The sequence below is a fragment of the Branchiostoma lanceolatum genome, chromosome 17 (genome assembly GCF_035083965.1).
Source record: "Branchiostoma lanceolatum isolate klBraLanc5 chromosome 17, klBraLanc5.hap2, whole genome shotgun sequence".
Classification (NCBI taxonomy): Eukaryota; Metazoa; Chordata; class Leptocardii; order Amphioxiformes; family Branchiostomatidae; genus Branchiostoma; species Branchiostoma lanceolatum.
In genome coordinates, this window is record NC_089738.1 from 8,303,516 (window position 1) to 8,321,563 (window position 18,048).

The 18,048-nt window shown below is 41.7% G+C and overlaps 2 protein-coding genes across 3 annotated transcripts; one reads left to right on the forward strand and one right to left on the reverse strand.

The window, feature by feature from the left end:
• Positions 1 to 5,945: 5,945 nt before the first annotated feature.
• LOC136423376 (cytosolic 5'-nucleotidase 1A-like) lies at positions 5,946 to 11,375 on the forward strand. The gene is made up of 6 exons (XM_066411512.1): positions 5,946 to 6,078; positions 6,685 to 6,855; positions 7,536 to 7,665; positions 8,681 to 8,803; positions 9,961 to 10,142; positions 10,989 to 11,375. The coding sequence occupies exons 1-6, from the start codon at positions 6,046 to 6,048 to the stop codon at positions 11,373 to 11,375; spliced, it is 1,026 nt and encodes a 341-aa protein (XP_066267609.1). The 5' UTR covers positions 5,946 to 6,045.
• Positions 11,376 to 11,865: 490 nt separating this feature from the next.
• On the reverse strand, positions 11,866 to 15,174 carry LOC136423089 (DNA polymerase epsilon subunit 3-like). Of its 2 annotated transcripts, none has more exons than XM_066411108.1 (5): positions 15,099 to 15,174; positions 14,767 to 14,840; positions 14,394 to 14,479; positions 13,567 to 13,685; positions 11,866 to 12,995 (listed from the first exon to the last, which is right to left on the reverse strand). In XM_066411108.1, the coding sequence occupies exons 2-5, from the start codon at positions 14,830 to 14,832 to the stop codon at positions 12,805 to 12,807; spliced, it is 462 nt and encodes a 153-aa protein (XP_066267205.1). In that variant the 5' UTR covers positions 14,833 to 14,840; positions 15,099 to 15,174; the 3' UTR covers positions 11,866 to 12,804. The 2 variants fall into 2 exon arrangements, with proteins under 2 accessions (XP_066267205.1, XP_066267206.1); XM_066411109.1 differs by having other exon boundaries at positions 14,767 to 14,837; positions 15,099 to 15,157.
• Positions 15,175 to 18,048: the final 2,874 nt, after the last annotated feature.

The window sequence follows — 18,048 nt, forward strand, 5'->3', positions numbered from 1 at the left end:
GTGTTTTGGGATACATGTCTATCACTAGGCGGGCCCACGCGTTTGTATGTCGTTTCGATACGTCACTTCCTTCACAGAAGCCGATACAAGAAAGCTGTTGATTGGTGAAAGAATGCGGGTACTGCAGGTGTCAGGTGTCGCTTCTGACGTATGAGTCATGTTAACCTGGGATAACCTTGAATACCACAGCCCATATAAGGGCGGTGCTATTGTTTAGGGAATGCGCAAACTGACATCCGCACTGTTGCTGCCTTCATGTAACGCTACACATGTTTTGGCTCTCTCTGTAAAGCCTAGAAGGACGAAGGTATGCTTGGCGGTCAGTTTATCAATCCAGAAAGTCAAAATACAAGGAGTTTTGACGGTAGGCTTCTGAGTTTACCTTTCAGCTGGTGATAAAGTAGTCAAAGGACCTCCAAGGAGCGGGTCTTACGTTCTTGAGTGTTCAAGAAGAAGTAACAAAGTCAAGGGTTAAGGAAACTAAGGCGGGACGGATTACAGTCAAGGTTCGCTTGTCGTCAGGAGGCCGGCCAAGTTAAGACATTATCGTAACTTCCGAAGGTGACGTCAGTAGGCCTAGGGGTACTCGGTAACGCCCGAGTGGTGGTCTGGGAAGGCCGACGCCACCCGACGGAAGTGCCGACGGCGACTTTCGTGACGTCCGGAGATTCCCGAATGGCGCGTCGGAGACTTTTCGTTAAAGATCGCACGGGTCCGCCTGGCAAACTCTTTTCGATGTCAAGGACACAGGCTGACAGTATTACTCAGTGTGTAAAGATGGAACAACTAGAGCGTCCTCTCTGACTATTGCTTCAAAAATACACTCTTCCGCTTTGTTTTTATCCTAGGTAACCCTAGAACTTCCGATGCCTTGCTCGGTAGTCTTTTGCCGTACGCCGGAGGAAAAAAACAACACTTTCTAACCCTGGAATGTGAAAAAGCTAGATTAAGCCGTACAAGACTGCGCGTTTATATTTGTGTGTGTCTATGTGTACCGCATGTGTGTGTGTGTGTGTGTGTGTGTGTGTGTGTGTGTGTGTGTGTGTGTGTGTGTGTGTGTGTGTGTGTGTGTGTGTGCCTCTGTGTGCCTCTGTGTGCGTGCTTTTGTGTGTGTGTAGTGTGTGTGGTGAGGGGGTGTCTCAGTGAACCCCACCCCCAAAACCAATGCAACGTAATGTTGGCTGTCACAAAAAAACGGCCCGTCCTACCGCAAAAATGTACAGGGATATATGCGTGACCTACACTGAATAGGTACAGTCAGAGTGTGCTTCCGTGCGAACTGTGTGTGACACCTGGGGTCAGGGGGCACCAGCCATTGTCTCTCCTGAACACAAGTCAACGTTTTGTCAACATGGCATGAATGGACAGTTTGCTGATGTCGACAGGAACACATTTGACTCATCCAGCAGAGGACCCACAACTTAATGTAAATAGAGCATGAAAAGAGGTATCTTGTTCGTTCCGTATTGACCTAAAGTCGCCACTTTGAGTCACCAATAGCGATTTAGAGATAGGGCTCATTCCAATACTCTCCATGGCGACAGAAAGAAAACGGGACAAAATAGAATGCCTGACAAAAACGTCTAAAACACGTCTAAAACTAGCCGGAACATTTTTCTGCTTGGACAGCACCATTCCAAGTGGTTAACTGGTAGCGGAAACTGAAGTATTGTGAACATTGGAAATTAAGGTTTATTAAATAAACATTGAGTGATGAAAGAAAGAGAAGGAACTTGTCATATTTTCCCTGAAGAACTGGTTCAATGACCGAGTTTTGTGAGTGTCAATTTGAAATAAAACCAACTGCCAACTCTAGGTTATGGTTTGCACCTGTCGTATACGTTTGATACCTGTCGGTGTATGCCATGTCAGGGTTTCTGAGAGCGTACTGTTCTTCTAGTTTGTCTACTTGTGGCAGTGAAATTGTAGGGCTGTATTCAACTGTTAGAAATTATTAAATTATATCTATTATACTTTATACCTTAGTTCTGAAAGATAGGATAAAAGAACTGAAGCTGCTTCAAGCGACCACTGATTTTCGACAGAATATATTTCTCTGCAAGAAAAGGTTGGATGGAAAGATTGTGACCTTTTCTGACTTGCCCCGCTGTCTAACAGCCATCTTATCTGTTAGAAAACGAAGCAAGTTAAAAATCACAATCTTTTCATCCTACCTCTGCTTAGAGAGTCATATACATGTATTCTGACGAAAATCAGTGGTCACCTGAAGCAGCTTCAGTTTTCTTTTATCTTGTCTTTCAGAACTAAGGAATAATAAAGTAAAATATATATAGTATTACCTTTATGCTAACTGACAGTTAAAAACAGCACTAAAATGTCACTGCCACGATTACAAGGACGCCACCAAAGAAGAATGGTACCCTCTCAGTAAATGCTGACACGACATACACCAACATGTAAATACGACAGACGCAAGCCATAACCAAAAGTTGACAGTTGGCTTTATTTACAAAAAAATGACCAGCTTTCTGGAACTCGGGCATTGAACCTGTCAGTTCTTCGGAGAAAATATGACGAGTTCCTTCCCCTTCTTTCATCACTCAATGTTTATTCAACAAACCTTAGGTTCCAGCCGGACGTGGTAAACCGGACGCACATACTCTAGGTCAAATGTGTGGGAACAGATGAGTTTCTTCGGTCAGTTTTCTGTTGTGAGATTTTTGTGTGGGATGGTTGCTTTACCAACTAACCTTGTTACGGCCTTGGGTGGGCCTCGGTGAAGTTGGTTTTACTATAGGTTCACCAAAACAAATTTGAAGCATCCTTGGGCAAGCTGTGGGTATGTCATGCAAATGTCAGCTTTCATTGAACGAATTCGAAAAAAAAATCTTGTCGAAGATTCTTGTCACTTATCAGTCTTATCATTAGCTTGCTACAAATCCTACCACAAAATATTGATAATGACCTTTATTGTACATTCATGCCCTATCACGGGTTAAGTACAGGCACATAGATACAAAATACATGGTAATGTTCATATAATGACACACAGGTTTTCTAATACTAATCTAAAACAATGGTTCTAAAACTACTCTAATTCATAGGTTCGGCTTCTTCTCGTCTCTTTGTGATGTTAGAAATATGAGTTGAGATGTGCTTGTTTAATAATGTATGGTCAAAACGCATCATAATAAAAATGAATTTCTCAACATTAGACATAAATTGAAAGTGTCGAAACGTTCCCATAATACAATTAAAGAAAACATCTCTATCGTTGCTATATAAACTACAATCTACAATATTGTACGTAAACAACAAATGCGGCATGCAGCGTCTTTAAACAAGTTAAGTACTAGTCCGCTTCGATAGTCGCTCGGGTACCAGGGATATATTCATGTTTGTGTCAAATACCTACACGATAGAATAAAGAATACAAACTCTCACAGCAGTTACAGTTTTTTTTTCATCAATTTGATACTACGAAAACGTGGTGGCGTCGCGTTGGCGTAACGGACGGTGTTTGGCCCTGGCATGCCACCGATGTTGTGCCCTTAGGAAAGGTACTTTAGACGACGTTCATCACTCCGCCCAGGTGTAAAAATGGGTACCTGACTTCGGTTGGGAGTGTGTGCAAAAGGCGGTGGAAGGAGAGGAATGGACTCCACCTTCCAATACCGTGCCCCAGACACAGTGGATAACAACCCACTGCCCCCCAAAAGGCTATAGGACTATCTTTACTATGAAAAGAAGGGGGTGTAGTTAACATCAATTTTGCTATTCAGTCCTTTTTCATAGCCTGGGTGCCATCCTATTTCTACCGGGGCTCCTACATTCGCTACGCTAATTCTAATTTTTAGGGTAGCGAATGTAGGAGCCCCGGTAGAAATAGGATGGCACCCAGCGGCTACTTTTTCAGACTAACAACAAAAAAAAACTAAGCCGTCCGATTCCAGGCTTTACCAACTTCAACAGGTGAGACGGGCCGTGGGGACAGTCCTATTTTGGTGACCACACTGTTTATCTAATGATTAGCCCCATCTCTATGGGCGTTTTCTTAAAACTTGTTCAGTACCTAACATACATACAACAGCAAAGTTTATTGACACAACAAAGTACAGCGACTTCCGTAAGGTCTACTACATCTAACATAATACATACAAACAAACAAGTAGCTACAAATGTATTAAAGTATTTGTTCAGTAGTTCAGTCTCTTCTTTGGTCCCCTCCCTCAAGTTTTTGTGTACAATAAAAACCTCATTTACATGGGCGTTGCTCTTGTACGCTCCCATAGCCATGCTATTGTGGCGCTACTAGTGGTTACGTACACGTTAAGGTGTGTCGTACTTGGCGAAGGTGTTGTCTTAACAACTTAAATGCACGTCTATTGTCATTAGAGACAAAACATGGATTGTACAAGCCTTGAGCCGTCTCTTTGCTTGACGTGAATCCTTAAAGCTAAGGCTGAAACATGTCATTCGTGCGGAGGTCGAGGACGTATTGTTTGCCCCTGGATCATGCAGTGTTTACTTTTCGTTGACCGTGACGTTTGTTTTGCGGTTTGCCTGCAGTCGTCATTCTCGCCGCCAGAAGGCGCCGCTGGCTTGTGTGACGCAATATTTGTCCAGCGGCTTTACTTGCCTAGCGCCTATCAGTTCCAGCGAATACAAAAGAACTTTATTGCACGACAATTGTAAACGATACAATGTAATGTATGGCAATAACTATTAAATACGGTACAAAATAGAGGTATAGAATAAAACTTAACATCCTAATACTAAAATAATAAGGGCTAGCAATACATGGAAAAGCTTATTGAATCTGGGTAGGGTCCCCCGACGTATATCAAAACGTTTCCTCCGTAATTCTTCTAATATTCCCAAAAGACGACAGAAACTTGAGAGAAAAGCTTTCGTTAAATTCAAGACTCGAATCCAAGTTTGGGATTGGCTCCAGAATCAAGCTATGCTTGATAGGGTGCAGTTATTGTAAATGTCGCAAGGTGGGGTGAATGTGAAGGACACTTGTCAAAGCACGTATGCCCCAGAAGGGTATTGTTGATATATTACAGAAGTGACAACAACGGGTCAACTGACGTTCACAACGTGGGTACACCGAGAGATAGATCATAGCAAGTAAGACTAAACTTTCTTAAATGGCGATTGACACTTCAGTCTGTAATATAAACCGCGACTTAAGCATGTTACCAAGACGTTACGTAATAAGCTGTATTTCTGAAACAAAACGCCTTATTCTGACGTCATGGAGCTGGTGCTTTGGCATATTTAGCATATCGCATGTGATCATATTGAATAATTTCAGAACGAAAACGCAGCTCAGCTTTAAAAATATGTTTAAAGCAGAAGATTATGATTTAAGACTCGTCGGTTCACGTGTATAGATTTAGTCAATACGTACGTAGATCTTTGTATTATTTTTTACATGACAAAAAATGACCGAGCGTTCTTTGTGGCCTCTCTGGTAAAATTACCCAACGTACTGACAGATATATATATAAAGTGACACCTAATTTTCATCTTTTGGTTTCTCGCCATAGATTTTGAACGCAGTTGCTTTGAAACCTATCCAGTACAAGGCCGTCTGTCCAGAAATAGATATAGCCAAGAAAATTTACAGTTGACGAATAGCAGAAATATTTGAGCTGTCCGGACGTAAGGTGAGTAATATGATATGGATGATACGTACATAGTCATCATAACAAACTATCATCTTACTACAATAAAAATGATATAGATAGACTGTTGTTTACATCGATCATATCGAATGATAAAATTGAAGATTGACATACGTACTATACTCGCTGTCGAGACGCTGTCGGATTTTTCGGTACGCCAGATTTCTAACTAGTCCCTTGCATGGTAACGTTAAACATAAATATGTTATAGCCCTGTTGTATATTTATTTGGAGAGAACAGCGCAGGGACGTAAGGTGTTATTTTACTGTGTTTATTATTGTAATCACTTCAATAACTTCACTATGATAACTTTCACTCTCACTTCATGTGAAAACTTTCTCTTTTTTATTAGGGCGACAAAAAAATACCAACCGACAACAACTTTACGCCATGGCAGCTTCATTATATGACATAGTACAGCCGGTAGGACAAATCTTTAAATAGATTTTGATATTCAGTCCTTACAACACATATTGTATTCGAGAATTGTTGGTATCATTATAAATGGTAATATTTTTCCGTTCCTGTTTTGAACAACCTACTGTAATGATTCTCGTGTGGTAGATAGCTTATGGACTTGGGAAGGAGTGGTGTACATTTGCGCCTCCTAGCTACTTCCTTTGCAAGTGCAGTTATTTTTTTCATGATGACTTTGCAAACATTTTTTTAAAGATGACATTGAAAACAGCAAGACCCAAAGAATGAAAGATGGATTTTCATGGCTTCTTGCTTCTCATAAACCACATTGTTGTGCCCATGTATTGCTTACAGTTTCTGTTGTCTAAAATCATAAAAATCACGTTTTATATAAAAAGAGGGTAAATTCGTCTTTCACTGCCTCAAAAGAATAAGTCAAACCCAAACAAATCTAGCACCATGTATATCTTAGAATGTAGTATAACTACATTGAATGTAGTCTCTAATATCATTGTATTGTTTTCATTATTATATGTGTCCCTTGTAGAAATGTACTTGCAATTAGCCCTTGGACATGTATTTGTAAATTGTACTATTACTTATTTTCCCTAGCCTAAGGACACAAGGAACACCCTGACCATAGCCCTGTCAGCACGAGCGCTGTTTGATCTAGAGACCGAGGACAGAGTGTTTCAGGAACATGGGCTGGAGGCTTACATACAGTACATGGTGGAGAGGGAAGAGACACCGCTACCAAAGGGGCCAGCGTTTGAGTTTGTCAGGGTAAGAATCACTGATAAACAGCGGATAGCCCTACGTTAAGGCACCCCTATGTTCTGATGCTCCTATGTTCCAACACCCCATGTTCTGGCACCCCTATGTTCGGATGCCCCTTTATTTGTTCCAACATTCATTGCTACATTTAGACACCGCTATGTTAGAGCTAGGGTTAGGGAGGGTGTTGGAACATATATGTATAACGTTATAGGGGTAGTGTGGAAACATATAAGGGTGTAGGAACATAGATGTGTCTGAACATAGGGTTGTTGTCATATAGCGGTGGAAACCTTAAAGATGTTGTCTTACTTGTAGTATATGCTTACAGAGAGTTGTATCTCTTAAACGTTACATGGAGCACTGAGAAAAAAAATTGAGTGAAGTGTGTTGTAACTTATGATGCAGATACATTCATCAAACAATTTTTTGTCATACAAATTTTCAGAATTGAAAGGTTATGACAGAAACGACCATTGACAAGGATATCCATCAACCTTTTCTGTCATAAGACAACTGGAATTTGTACAATACATCCACAAATGCTCCAAGATTGTCTCCAGTTTGATATAATATTCATCTATGATATTGTACAATGTACATGGTAGAGCCCTTAGCGAAGCAACAGGTTCGGAGTGTAATGTTATAAGGTGTTAGTCTGCATTTGTTTGTTTATTTGTATTTTTCAGTCTGCTTTAGCCGTCAATGATCAAATCCGACAGCTGGACCCAAAGGACACAGAACTGTTTGACATCGTGATCGTGAGCCATAACCACACGCAGGCAGCGGTCAGACTTATCAACTCAATCAACCACTATGGTGAGGCACAGGTTTGTTTGTTACCTCCATAAAAATGGAGGTATTGTTTTAGGTGTGTGTGTCTGTCTGTATATCTGTTGGTGTTTCCAGATACCAGTATCTGTGGTCACAATAACTTAAGAACCATTGGATGGATTTTGATGATATTTAGTATGTAGGTATGTGTTCGAACGACAAAGGTAAGGTCGATTTTAGGCCCCCTGGTGTGTGACTTTGGTACTGCAGCAGAACTTTTTGCATCTCATGTTGTGGACATGACAAGATATGGTCAAGATTTTTTAGGTGGTAGATACCTCTTATTTGTATTGCATAACTACACAGTAAACCAAACCATTTTTTGCACTTTGGTATGTACAAGACGTTAGGTTTGACCTGCTCACAGCATGATTTGTCCCAACTCTAAGTGCAGTGAGTTTTTAAACATGCTCAAGTTGTGGCTCTTGCTTTAAGACAGGACCTTTGGCTTATAATCTCTTCCAAAGGACGGCAACCCCTTCCAGTAAGGACAGTTGGAATTCAAATCCTCCATAGAGAGATTGAGTTGCTCATTCCTTGGCCAATGATATTGTATAAAAACTTGCCATGAATCTAATATACTTTCTGCTGGGGTATCTGGATACATGATTGCACATACTAACGAACAGAACAGAGATAGGACTGGACAATGTCAGAAATATGAACATTTCATACTAGGCACAGCATTTGAACGCTATTGCATTGATCGGGTTTCAAAGTTTAGCTAAATGTCAATTGTTCAGGTTTGGGCGGCGACGTAAAGCCGGCAGCCCCGTTTATGAGGGAGCTTTAGGTGTAAGCCTCAAGCATCAAACCTCTGCACGTAAAAGAACCCAACACACTTATACACGTATCAAGAAGAGTAGGGGTGACCCAGTGTACTTGGCAAAACAATGCGAGCAATAGCAAAGCTGCATTGCACCACCACTAGCTACTTGAAGAAGCATCATGCTTAAACCTCAATTGACTCTTGAGGATGACTGCTTTACCTTTACTTTAGGTCTGTGTTTGGAGCGACTGTCCCTGACTGAAGGAACGGACCCTACCACGTACCTGGAGGCCTGGGGGGTGGACCTGTTCCTGTCTCCTGAGGAGGAAGATGTTAGGAGAGCCATACAAGCAGGTAAATTGCTACCTTATCTTATTTTTAAAAAGATTATGGCTCTTGGTGGCAAATGTGCAAATGTTGGCACATTGGCGCACCGAATCTGTGTGTAATTTTGGGCACTCTTTTAGTCACTCTACCTAAGGCCACAGCAAGTAAATTTTATGGATGACATCCTCCGCAGACTCCAAAATTAATGAGATAGGGCGGAAAAAAAACAAGGCGGGCCAAAAAAAACAAGATTCCTATATTTTCGAATTGAGGCGACGAAATATGATATCATGACCAACAGGTCTTTTAGTCCTGTATTCAACCAATGTATTAGTCCTGTATTCATTCATATATAATATAAAACCTCCTTGATTCAACAGTAAACATGTCCTTGTAGATGTGTAAACATCTCAATCTTTAGACTAACTACAACAAATGCAGTTCTAAAAAGAGCTTGTTGTACCATCATCTGTAGCAACCACACTGGGTATCTATATGCGATGAAGCACCTTGTGTATACAGCTCAATTATCTAGACCTCCCCCATTATTTATCTAATGTCCTTGCTAGAACAAATGCAGAAAACAGCTTGTTATTATATCATCATGGGCAGGAACTACACTGGGTATTCATATGCAATGAAACACCTTAGACTGTCAACGTTTACGACATGTTTGCAAATTTTTGGCATGTTGACCACCGTCGGAGGGCAATGAAATTTCTTGTTTTTTATTTCGAAATCAGACGAAAATTAATGAGCGCGCTGATGTCATCCATAAAAATTACTTGCTGTGGCCTAATGTACAGAATATTGTTTAAATTGTATTTCCCAAGGGCACAACGTGGGGGCATGGTGAGTATCAAACCTATCTGACCTATTGGTCCTGAGCCCAACGCTCTCACCATTACACTACTTGGATGCCAATGTCAATGCCAGTTATACATGCTGAAATAATGATATGCCTTAAGTTATTGCATCAAGTTTTATCTTTTTTTAGGCACAACTTTTCTGCACTTGCTGAACTCGCAGGTTATGCTGCAGTAAAGGTTTATAAGTATGACAGACAATGAAGACCCTACAATGTCTGAAACATAATGGCATGTCATTCAATACATCTAACTAAACATGCAAGTATGGCATGGATTAGTACAAACTTAAAAAAAGACATGTTCCCTTACCTTTAGGTTACCCAGCAGCGGTGGTTTACAAGTCAGACGTTGCGGACCTCCCCCACGACGAACTCCGTATCGTGTTTGACGGGGACGCCGTGCTGTTCTCAGATGAGGCGGAGAGGGTGTACCAGGAGGGAGGCTTTCCGCTCTTCTTAAAAAACGAGACGGAAAAGGTCGCCACACCACTGGATGAGGTAAAAACTGATTGCAAGAGTGAAAATAATGAAATGTACTCTAAACCAATTATGCATACTGAAATACTAATCCGTGAATAATTTTATCAGGTTGGTGAATGACTGAATAGCAAGGTTCTTTTTTGACAACCACGTATTTAACACCAGCCAACGTTTGGATGACTGTCTGTCATCTTCATCAGGGCATAGCGGACTGGTTTGATTGTGCACTGGAGCTACAATAATTGTGAACCAGCAACACCGATAGCTTCAGTGCACAGTGAGAATCCAGTCAGTATTGCCCTGATGAAGATGACAGTCATCGAAACGTAGGCTTGTGTTAGATACCGGTACGTGGTTGTGAATAAAGATCTTTGCTATTCCAAAATATAAATCTTACACTAGATGTAACAAGTAAGATGGGTACTTTTTAGAAATTTAATGTATGTAATAACAAACCATGGCTGACAATCCTAAAGCCTGCATCCCTTTCCAGTAGCATGCAAGTCGAGCAAGCAACAACTGTCAACTCTCAACAGGTCAAGAAGGAAGATTGCTAGACATCATGACCATGCATGATGCACCTGTATGACATGAAATTGTCAGACAACATTCATATAGATGGTAAGAGAAGGAATAGGTTATTCATGGATAAGCAAATTTCCCAATACTTTTGATGCTCAATTATACATTTATTCTGCAAGAATGGGAAACATTATTAATAAGCTCAGCCTGTTAGATTTATGTATATGTATTAAAAAAACTACAATTTGGAAATCAAGCTAACAGTAATTCTTAGATCAGAACCTCTTGAATATACTATCGTTCTACATACTGTGTGTCAACTTTGATGCCATATTCCCGCAGGGTCCTATGACGAAGTTTGCCTTGAGGATTTCTGCACTACAGGAAAAGTTTCACAAGAAACGAGTACCATGCCCCATCCGCACTTACCTCCTAACGGCCAGGTCCGGCGCGAGCACGGGAAAACGTGCCATCCTCACCCTCCGTCACTGGTGCCTACAGATTGACGAGTGTAATTTCAACGCGGGAGCGGGGAAGGGCGCCATGTTGAGGGCCATACGGCCACATCTGTACCTTGACGATTCACAGAAGAACATTGACGCGGCTCTACAAGAAAACATCTGTGCAGCCAGAGTACTGTATGGTGTACAAGACGAAGGGACTGAGAGAAAGCAAACACAGAAAGAACCGAGAAAGAAAAATATCAGTGAGAGCAATGGAGAAAAATGATATTCTAAGATCTATTATATGTCTTCTGTTATGTACAAAACAGACTAAGTTTGAAAGGTTTTTATTGACATTTGTAAATCTGTTTTAGACCTTGGTAGACAGCCAACATAGAAAGAACATTATGGCAAAGAATACTTAAGTAAGAACAATGAAGAGAATTGAAATCTAAAGATCTTGAATACATGTAAAAAGACTGTACCTTAAAAAGTTTTTTCTTAGACCTTAGGACTACTGTTGGGGCAAAGTAGGAGGTACTATATAGGGGAGAAGAGGCCTGTGTACTGTTACAAATGTTTGTTTTTTTTAAATCTCAGGTACATGTATCTAATACATATACTACGTATACTGTTTTTCACTGTGACAGGTAAAACTTGATCTAACTGATAACAAAAGTAACAAACTTGTCGTATGGTGTTCTCATTAAAGTCAGGGAATACTGATAACTCTTATACAAACTTTAAGGTGAAAAGGAATTCAAGATAGCCAGGACTGCTAGAAACAATGCTTTATTAATAAAAGCATAGGATCACATTTTCTCAGACAGTGCTCTATACATGTAACATTACATATGCGTTCTATACACATGTACACCAGTAGAAATACATAGTATGTATCAATGTCCTTGCTATTGTATTGGGAAGAGTACTGGAATGAATGTACGTACTATAGAATTTATATGAAGTTTGTAAAACTTCAGAAAAAGACATCAATATTTCAATTACAATTTCTGTTTCATCATTAGTTGAGTCAATATTTTCTATCCATAAGAATACACTGAGTTACTAAATACACAAAAATATTGATGGCCATACTTCATATGATCCTCCTCTAGTACAAAGCATAGGTTACTGTAATTCTTGTTTCTTTCACTGTAACTTTATGTTCACGGTTTTTACGGTCACCTCTGTACCGTGAACTTATCATCATGAAAAAAAGCTGTTGTTAGTATTTAATATTATGATTCCTTCACACACCCTTTCTGTAAATCACTTGCCGCCACAGTGAAGTTTAAGTTCAGTGAGAATGTCAATTTTCCTTACACCGTGAAATTTTGCTACCATGAATATACTAGTAAAGTGAATTACGAATACTACAGTAACTTGATTACACAGGTCAATTTTGCAAGTGGTATTCAATTTCACGGTATGTAGAAAATGGAGGTGTTGGAAGGCCATGTTTGTGGCGGTTTTAAGTTCACGGTTGAAATAAGGTGGTAGGTGGGCAGAAGACAAAACAAGCATTTTTAAGGGAACTTTAAGTTCACGGTAAATAAGTCACTACAAAAACCATGAAAATTAATCAACAGTGAAAATTTAAACATTTACAGTAGCTACTAAGTACCCAAATTTTCCTGTGTTTATTATACTATAAACATGTACAAAATGTAAGAAATAACGTTACCAAATGACAACTGTACTAAATAAAACATCTACATTTCTTGGTCGTCGTCCTTGTCTTCACCCTGTTCCATGCTGTCTGTGTTCCCAGCAGCCTCTGTGCTGGTGTTTACCTCGTCCTGTGATGGCTGCCCAGCGCTGCTGCCCTCCGCCTTCTCACCTTCCTTCGTCTTTTTCCGTTTTTCCGCCGCATCTTTCTTGTCCTTTTGCTCTTTCTTGAAAGCTGTGTGAGGATATCAACAGATTTTGTAAGCTTGTGTACAATATAATAAAAGGGTGTGGTCATCTTGAAATCCATTGCTGATAGAAATCTGAACAACAAATTGAGATATGTCATGATCTAGGGTAAATGTGCTCAACATAGAATGAATGACATTTGTACAGTTCCTATAGCTTTATTACAAATGAGCCCATGTAAAACACATATTATACCATGGAAGCCTATGAATGAGACCTTAAAACTAACTCAGGTATCTTATACGCCTTGTTATTGAGTGTATGTGACTTCATGAAGGCATGCATATGAGAGGTACAAGATGAATAACAGACAAAAACATAGTACAGAAATACCTATGACAAACATGTACATGTGTAAAGTATTGAAATCCTACTAGTAATGACATGTAAAAACCCTATGGCATAACTTAACAAATTGAATGAGTGGCACACCTTTCCAGACATACAGTACATACACATTTTTAATGTCAGGACGAGTACCTCTAACATACAGATTTTTGCATTCATTTTCATATTTTGTAGATCTTTCTTAGTAACTATGCTGACAGATACTTTACCTTCCCAACTGTCTTTTAGCTGGTCCAGAAACTGTTCAAACTCCATCTCTTGGACTGCGGCGATCACATCAGTCCCGTTCAGTGTCTTCCTCTTCCCTTTAAGGGCAAAGTTGTTAGCACTGTTTGCAACGGTTAAGGAAAGGATGGCATATGTGAAGATAGCTTAAATATAGCGAGGTACTAGTAGTTTGTTTGTTTGTTTATCTATTTTACCAGGGGGATATAGGGGGATAATAGTCGTCTTGTGGTTAGGGTTGTTGATTTAGGATCTAAAGGTTCTGGGTTTGAATCCCTAGCATGACACAATCTTGTGCCCTTTAATCTCCAAGCAGATCTACCAGTGGCAAGGCAGTATCATATTATTCAAAGGGCCAACCAGTACCAAAAATCATTCAAGGTGGAGGTTACGAGGTCTACGAGGTCCTACCATTTTGTTGGAGAGGGCTACCCTGGGAGTCCAGACAACGGGTATCGACGCGCCACCGAGCGCCGCATGCGCGCCCAAGCTTTCCCGGCCCACCCTCCCGCTGCCCACGAAGACTGACCCGCCCCAATCTCCGCTGTAAACCCAAGCACCGCTAGCCTCCGTGTTTGGCTAGCGGTGCTTGGGTTTACAGCGGAGATTGGGGCGGGGTTGGTCTTCGGGGGCAGCGGGAGGGTGGGCCGGGAAATCTTGGGCGCGTGTGCGCTGCTCGGTGGCGCGTCGATACCCGGTGTCTGGACTCCCAGGGTAGGAGAGGGCGGGTATCACACATGTTTGTGCGGCACGCGGGCAGGCTAGCAAGAAGGGTGCGACTTCTAAGAATATATAAAACATGAAAGGATACCATGATGTAGCGTACAAAACAAACACGCTGGCGGCCCGAGAGATCGCACTGCGGGCCTCCTTCGATACGTTCACACCATCTGGTAACTGGAACACAGTCGGTTTTTAGCCATATTCGGACAAGTAGAAAAATGGAAAGCATACACATGTAGGAAAACAAGAAGATGTTCTGGCATCAAAACAAATCTCAAAACTTAGATCACTTCATACTTTCATGTAAATCTATATATGTTGGACACACAGCATGTAGAAAGTAGACCATTTTATGATTCTGACTACATAATTTTACATGTCAATTCTTGGCTATCGATATCAGGACTTAATAATATTTATCTCAAGCCATGAAAACTCAGAAAGCTATTGGGCATACTTACAGCATCCTTTATTATTCTTGTGATGACAGCGTTGGGTAGGTTTAGGTCTTCGATCTTCTCTGCCATCTTGCCTGCTGAAAATAACCGTACAAGTTAATGCAAGTCTACAACAGTTGTGCCTCGCTCTCTGAAAACAAAGGCTAACAGGATGCCCCCCTCCCCACATCCAAAATTTTAGTGGCAAAAAATATGTACAGGGATCTAACATTCCAAAACAAAGAAACAGTTTGCCAAACGAAGAGCCTTGGATGTTTGGAAATTATCTTTAAACGGCGTTAAGTGAAGATGTATTAAAGTCCTAACAAACAAGACAAAAACATTTCACCACTGACCGATTCACGTTTGGCGGGAAGAAGGGGTCAGAGGTCAGGAGAGACCCCGTAACATGTACAAATTCTGCCTGATGACAAAAATGAACTTTTACCTTTCCTCACTTAAAAGTATCTAATGGTGTAACATTTCCAGCTAGAGTCAGTAAAAAAAAACGTTAACCCAAATTCAATTCCTTTTAAGCTTCATGTAATAACTGGTCGAATTGCAGCACAGTATGCATTTGCCTGTGCGTGCAGTTGGGGCCTTGGCATAATATTAGTGGTACTAAAGAGACGCCTTGAGGCAGACTGAGGTACTGTAACATGAGCTCTAAGCAAACTCATCTATTTTAGATATTTTTCAGTGGTTCAAAGTGATGTATGCGATAGCATCCACACAAACCCGAAGAACTGTATGAAGTCCTTCCACTTTAAGGAGCAAGGATTTTTTTTTCTGGAGGGGACAATGGGTTTTAGATGGTTAGATCAATGATGCGAGCGTGCGAATAAAAAAAAAGTTTTAAAAAAAGTTGCTTATGTTCGGAAACGTCGATACAACAGCTAGCCTTCTCCCCCGTTTTTTTATCAAATGATAACTCAAAGGAGATCATTTCTTAGATCTTACATGTAAACATACTTCACAGCGGTAGCTCTGTACAGTAGAGAATGCTGGTATTGCGTTCTAGAACACAGGGGTGATCCCTCATAACACATATTCTATGCTATACTATAGAGCTTAATCTTATTTAAATCTATCCGACTGTTTCAGACAAACGTGGTTCCCTTGCCACTATCGTGGTGAAGAGCCGATCTCAGTCGGACGGAGAAAAAACTGCCGCCGCCACCTTAAGCTTCCACTCATCTACGGAGCTGAACTTGGGAAACCTGCCGCCCGTCGTCAGATCACCCGACGGCTCCCCCCGCCGGTACTACCGCCACATCCCCACCACCGCGTTCCAATGCCCAGTGCCCGCGAACGCGTCCATGTCCGCTCGGGCCTGCGGCTATTCCTCCAACCTCCACCGGCTGCACACTGAGCAACCCTGCCTGTCTGAATGAAGAGGAAAGGTCCGATCACGAGTATGACTGTCAGTTCGAACGCACGAAGATGACCATCCATGGTCAGCTTGAGACCGCTTGAGCCTGGTTAACATGGACCTCTTGAAGGGTGCATCAATAACCCTTATGATTACTCAGAAAACAAGCGGTCATAATTGATGGGAAAGCAAGCGATGAGATACGATGATGAGGGTACAAACCTTCCAGATTCCCATCACTGCTATGCTATCAAGTCTTCATCGCTCGTGACTGTTGCTGTTCCTCTGAACCTTGCAAGGGGGGATGGGCCGCGGGCGGAGACGGGGCAGTTGGGCGGCGGTGTGAAGGGGAACAGGAGCTGCTAGGGAGGAAGGAGGCGACTCAGTACTACCTCATCAATAGGTCTTACAGAGTGAAGGAGCAGTACAGCAGCTGCTTCGACCGTACTCTCGCACAGACTAGACCCTGTGTATCGGCGTGCCACTCACCGAACGCGCGCCCGAGCTTTCCCGGGCCTACCCTCCCGCTGGCCCCGACGATCCACCCTGCCCTAGGCTCCGCTATCCCCCGATCTCCGCTAGCCGAACACGGAACACCGAACTCTGTACGGAAGAAGAGGATATTACATGTAATCAAAGACTGTCGACTAGTTGCTCTATGCTTTTATTTACAGTAAAGCAATCCGATCTCAAGTCTATGTGAACCACGTGTTAAGGAAATTATTCAGACGACCAGATCACTATTACATCAAAACATTGAAAACATTTCTTGGTGGTTTTTTTTTGGGGGGGGTGTAAAATATTGGCAATTCTGGGATGGCTATGAACTTCATAATTGTGGCACATGAAGGCTTCGTGAAGGTTAACATATTAAGATATAAATCATGCAAACGAGGACCTACTTTGCATCATCCTTACGTCGCCGGTGTGTTTTTTAAACAGCACTCTTGTTTTCCCTCATCGCGTCCAAAAGTTCAGGCTGTCTGTCTCGGTGCACAATACGCAACACACAATACAAATGCGCACACACGGCCTTCGGACATCCCAATGAAGGGTCGTCCAAACCACACCTCCTTTGACTTCTCGTGTAACCTCCCGTGTGCCCTGTAGGCATGGCGGCGCAGAAGATACTTGTTCCTTTTCTCAGTGAGTGACCAAACGGGCAGAAGACAGGTGAAAATTGACATTTTCAATGATTTTGCTGGCTTATCTAACTAAATTTACCCGCTAAGTCCATATTTCATTTTCAGGCTTTATTCACGATGACATCCCGCCAAGAGGACAAATTAAACCAAGAAGGCGGCATGGAGGCCCGGCACAGATTCGCCCCCTCCAGGGTGAGCAATTGAAAATTCAAGGTTTAAAATGGCGAACCCTTCAGCAAAATTGAACAAATACAGACCTTTACCATAGTTTTGTGCCACGGCAAGATATAAGTACAAGTCTTTAACTAGATCTTGTGTGTGTAAGACCAGACATTCAGAGCCTTGCTAAGCCCCACACGACAAGAAAAGTGAATTTGTTCGTGTTGTTTAGTGTGAGAAGTGGGGGAACAAGTAGTTGACACATGCATGCAGTATACAACAACAACAATCTTTATTGACACAACAAAAGTACAGCGACTTTCGTATGGTCTACTATATCTAAACATACATACATATATATATATGCATACATACATACAAACGCATAGGTATCAATGGACGGTTTGGTCGAAAATTTGAAGCTTAAAATTAATAGCAGACGGACACAGGAATAGCAAACATTCTCATGACTAAGCTTTAACGCCGTTTTGTCACCGAAACAGATCGGGCAGCGCGCCAAGCCAGGCCGACTGTGCCGTGTGCGACTCCCACTCCTTGTCGGTGTGTTGGTCGTGCTGTTGACGGCAGGGATCGCCCGGGGCCAGCCGCCCATGGTACGTACCACCACGT

Coding starts and splice junctions, on each gene's coding strand:
- LOC136423376 (XM_066411512.1), top strand. CDS start 6,046: ATGGCAGCTTCATTATATGACATAGTACAGCCG. Junction 6,079..6,684: donor TATATGACATAGTACAGCCG/GTAGGACAAATC, acceptor TATTTTCCCTAG/CCTAAGGACACAAGGAACAC. Junction 7,666..8,680: donor CAACTCAATCAACCACTATG/GTGAGGCACAGG, acceptor CCTTTACTTTAG/GTCTGTGTTTGGAGCGACTG.
- LOC136423089 (XM_066411108.1), bottom strand. CDS start 14,832: ATGGCAGAGAAGATCGAAGACCTAAACCTACCCAACGCTGTCATCACA. Junction 13,686..14,393: donor GTTTTGTACGCTACATCATG/GTATCCTTTCAT, acceptor CGTTGCAAACAG/TGCTAACAACTTTGCCCTTA. Junction 12,996..13,566: donor GCTAAAAGACAGTTGGGAAG/GTAAAGTATCTG, acceptor ATCCTCACACAG/CTTTCAAGAAAGAGCAAAAG.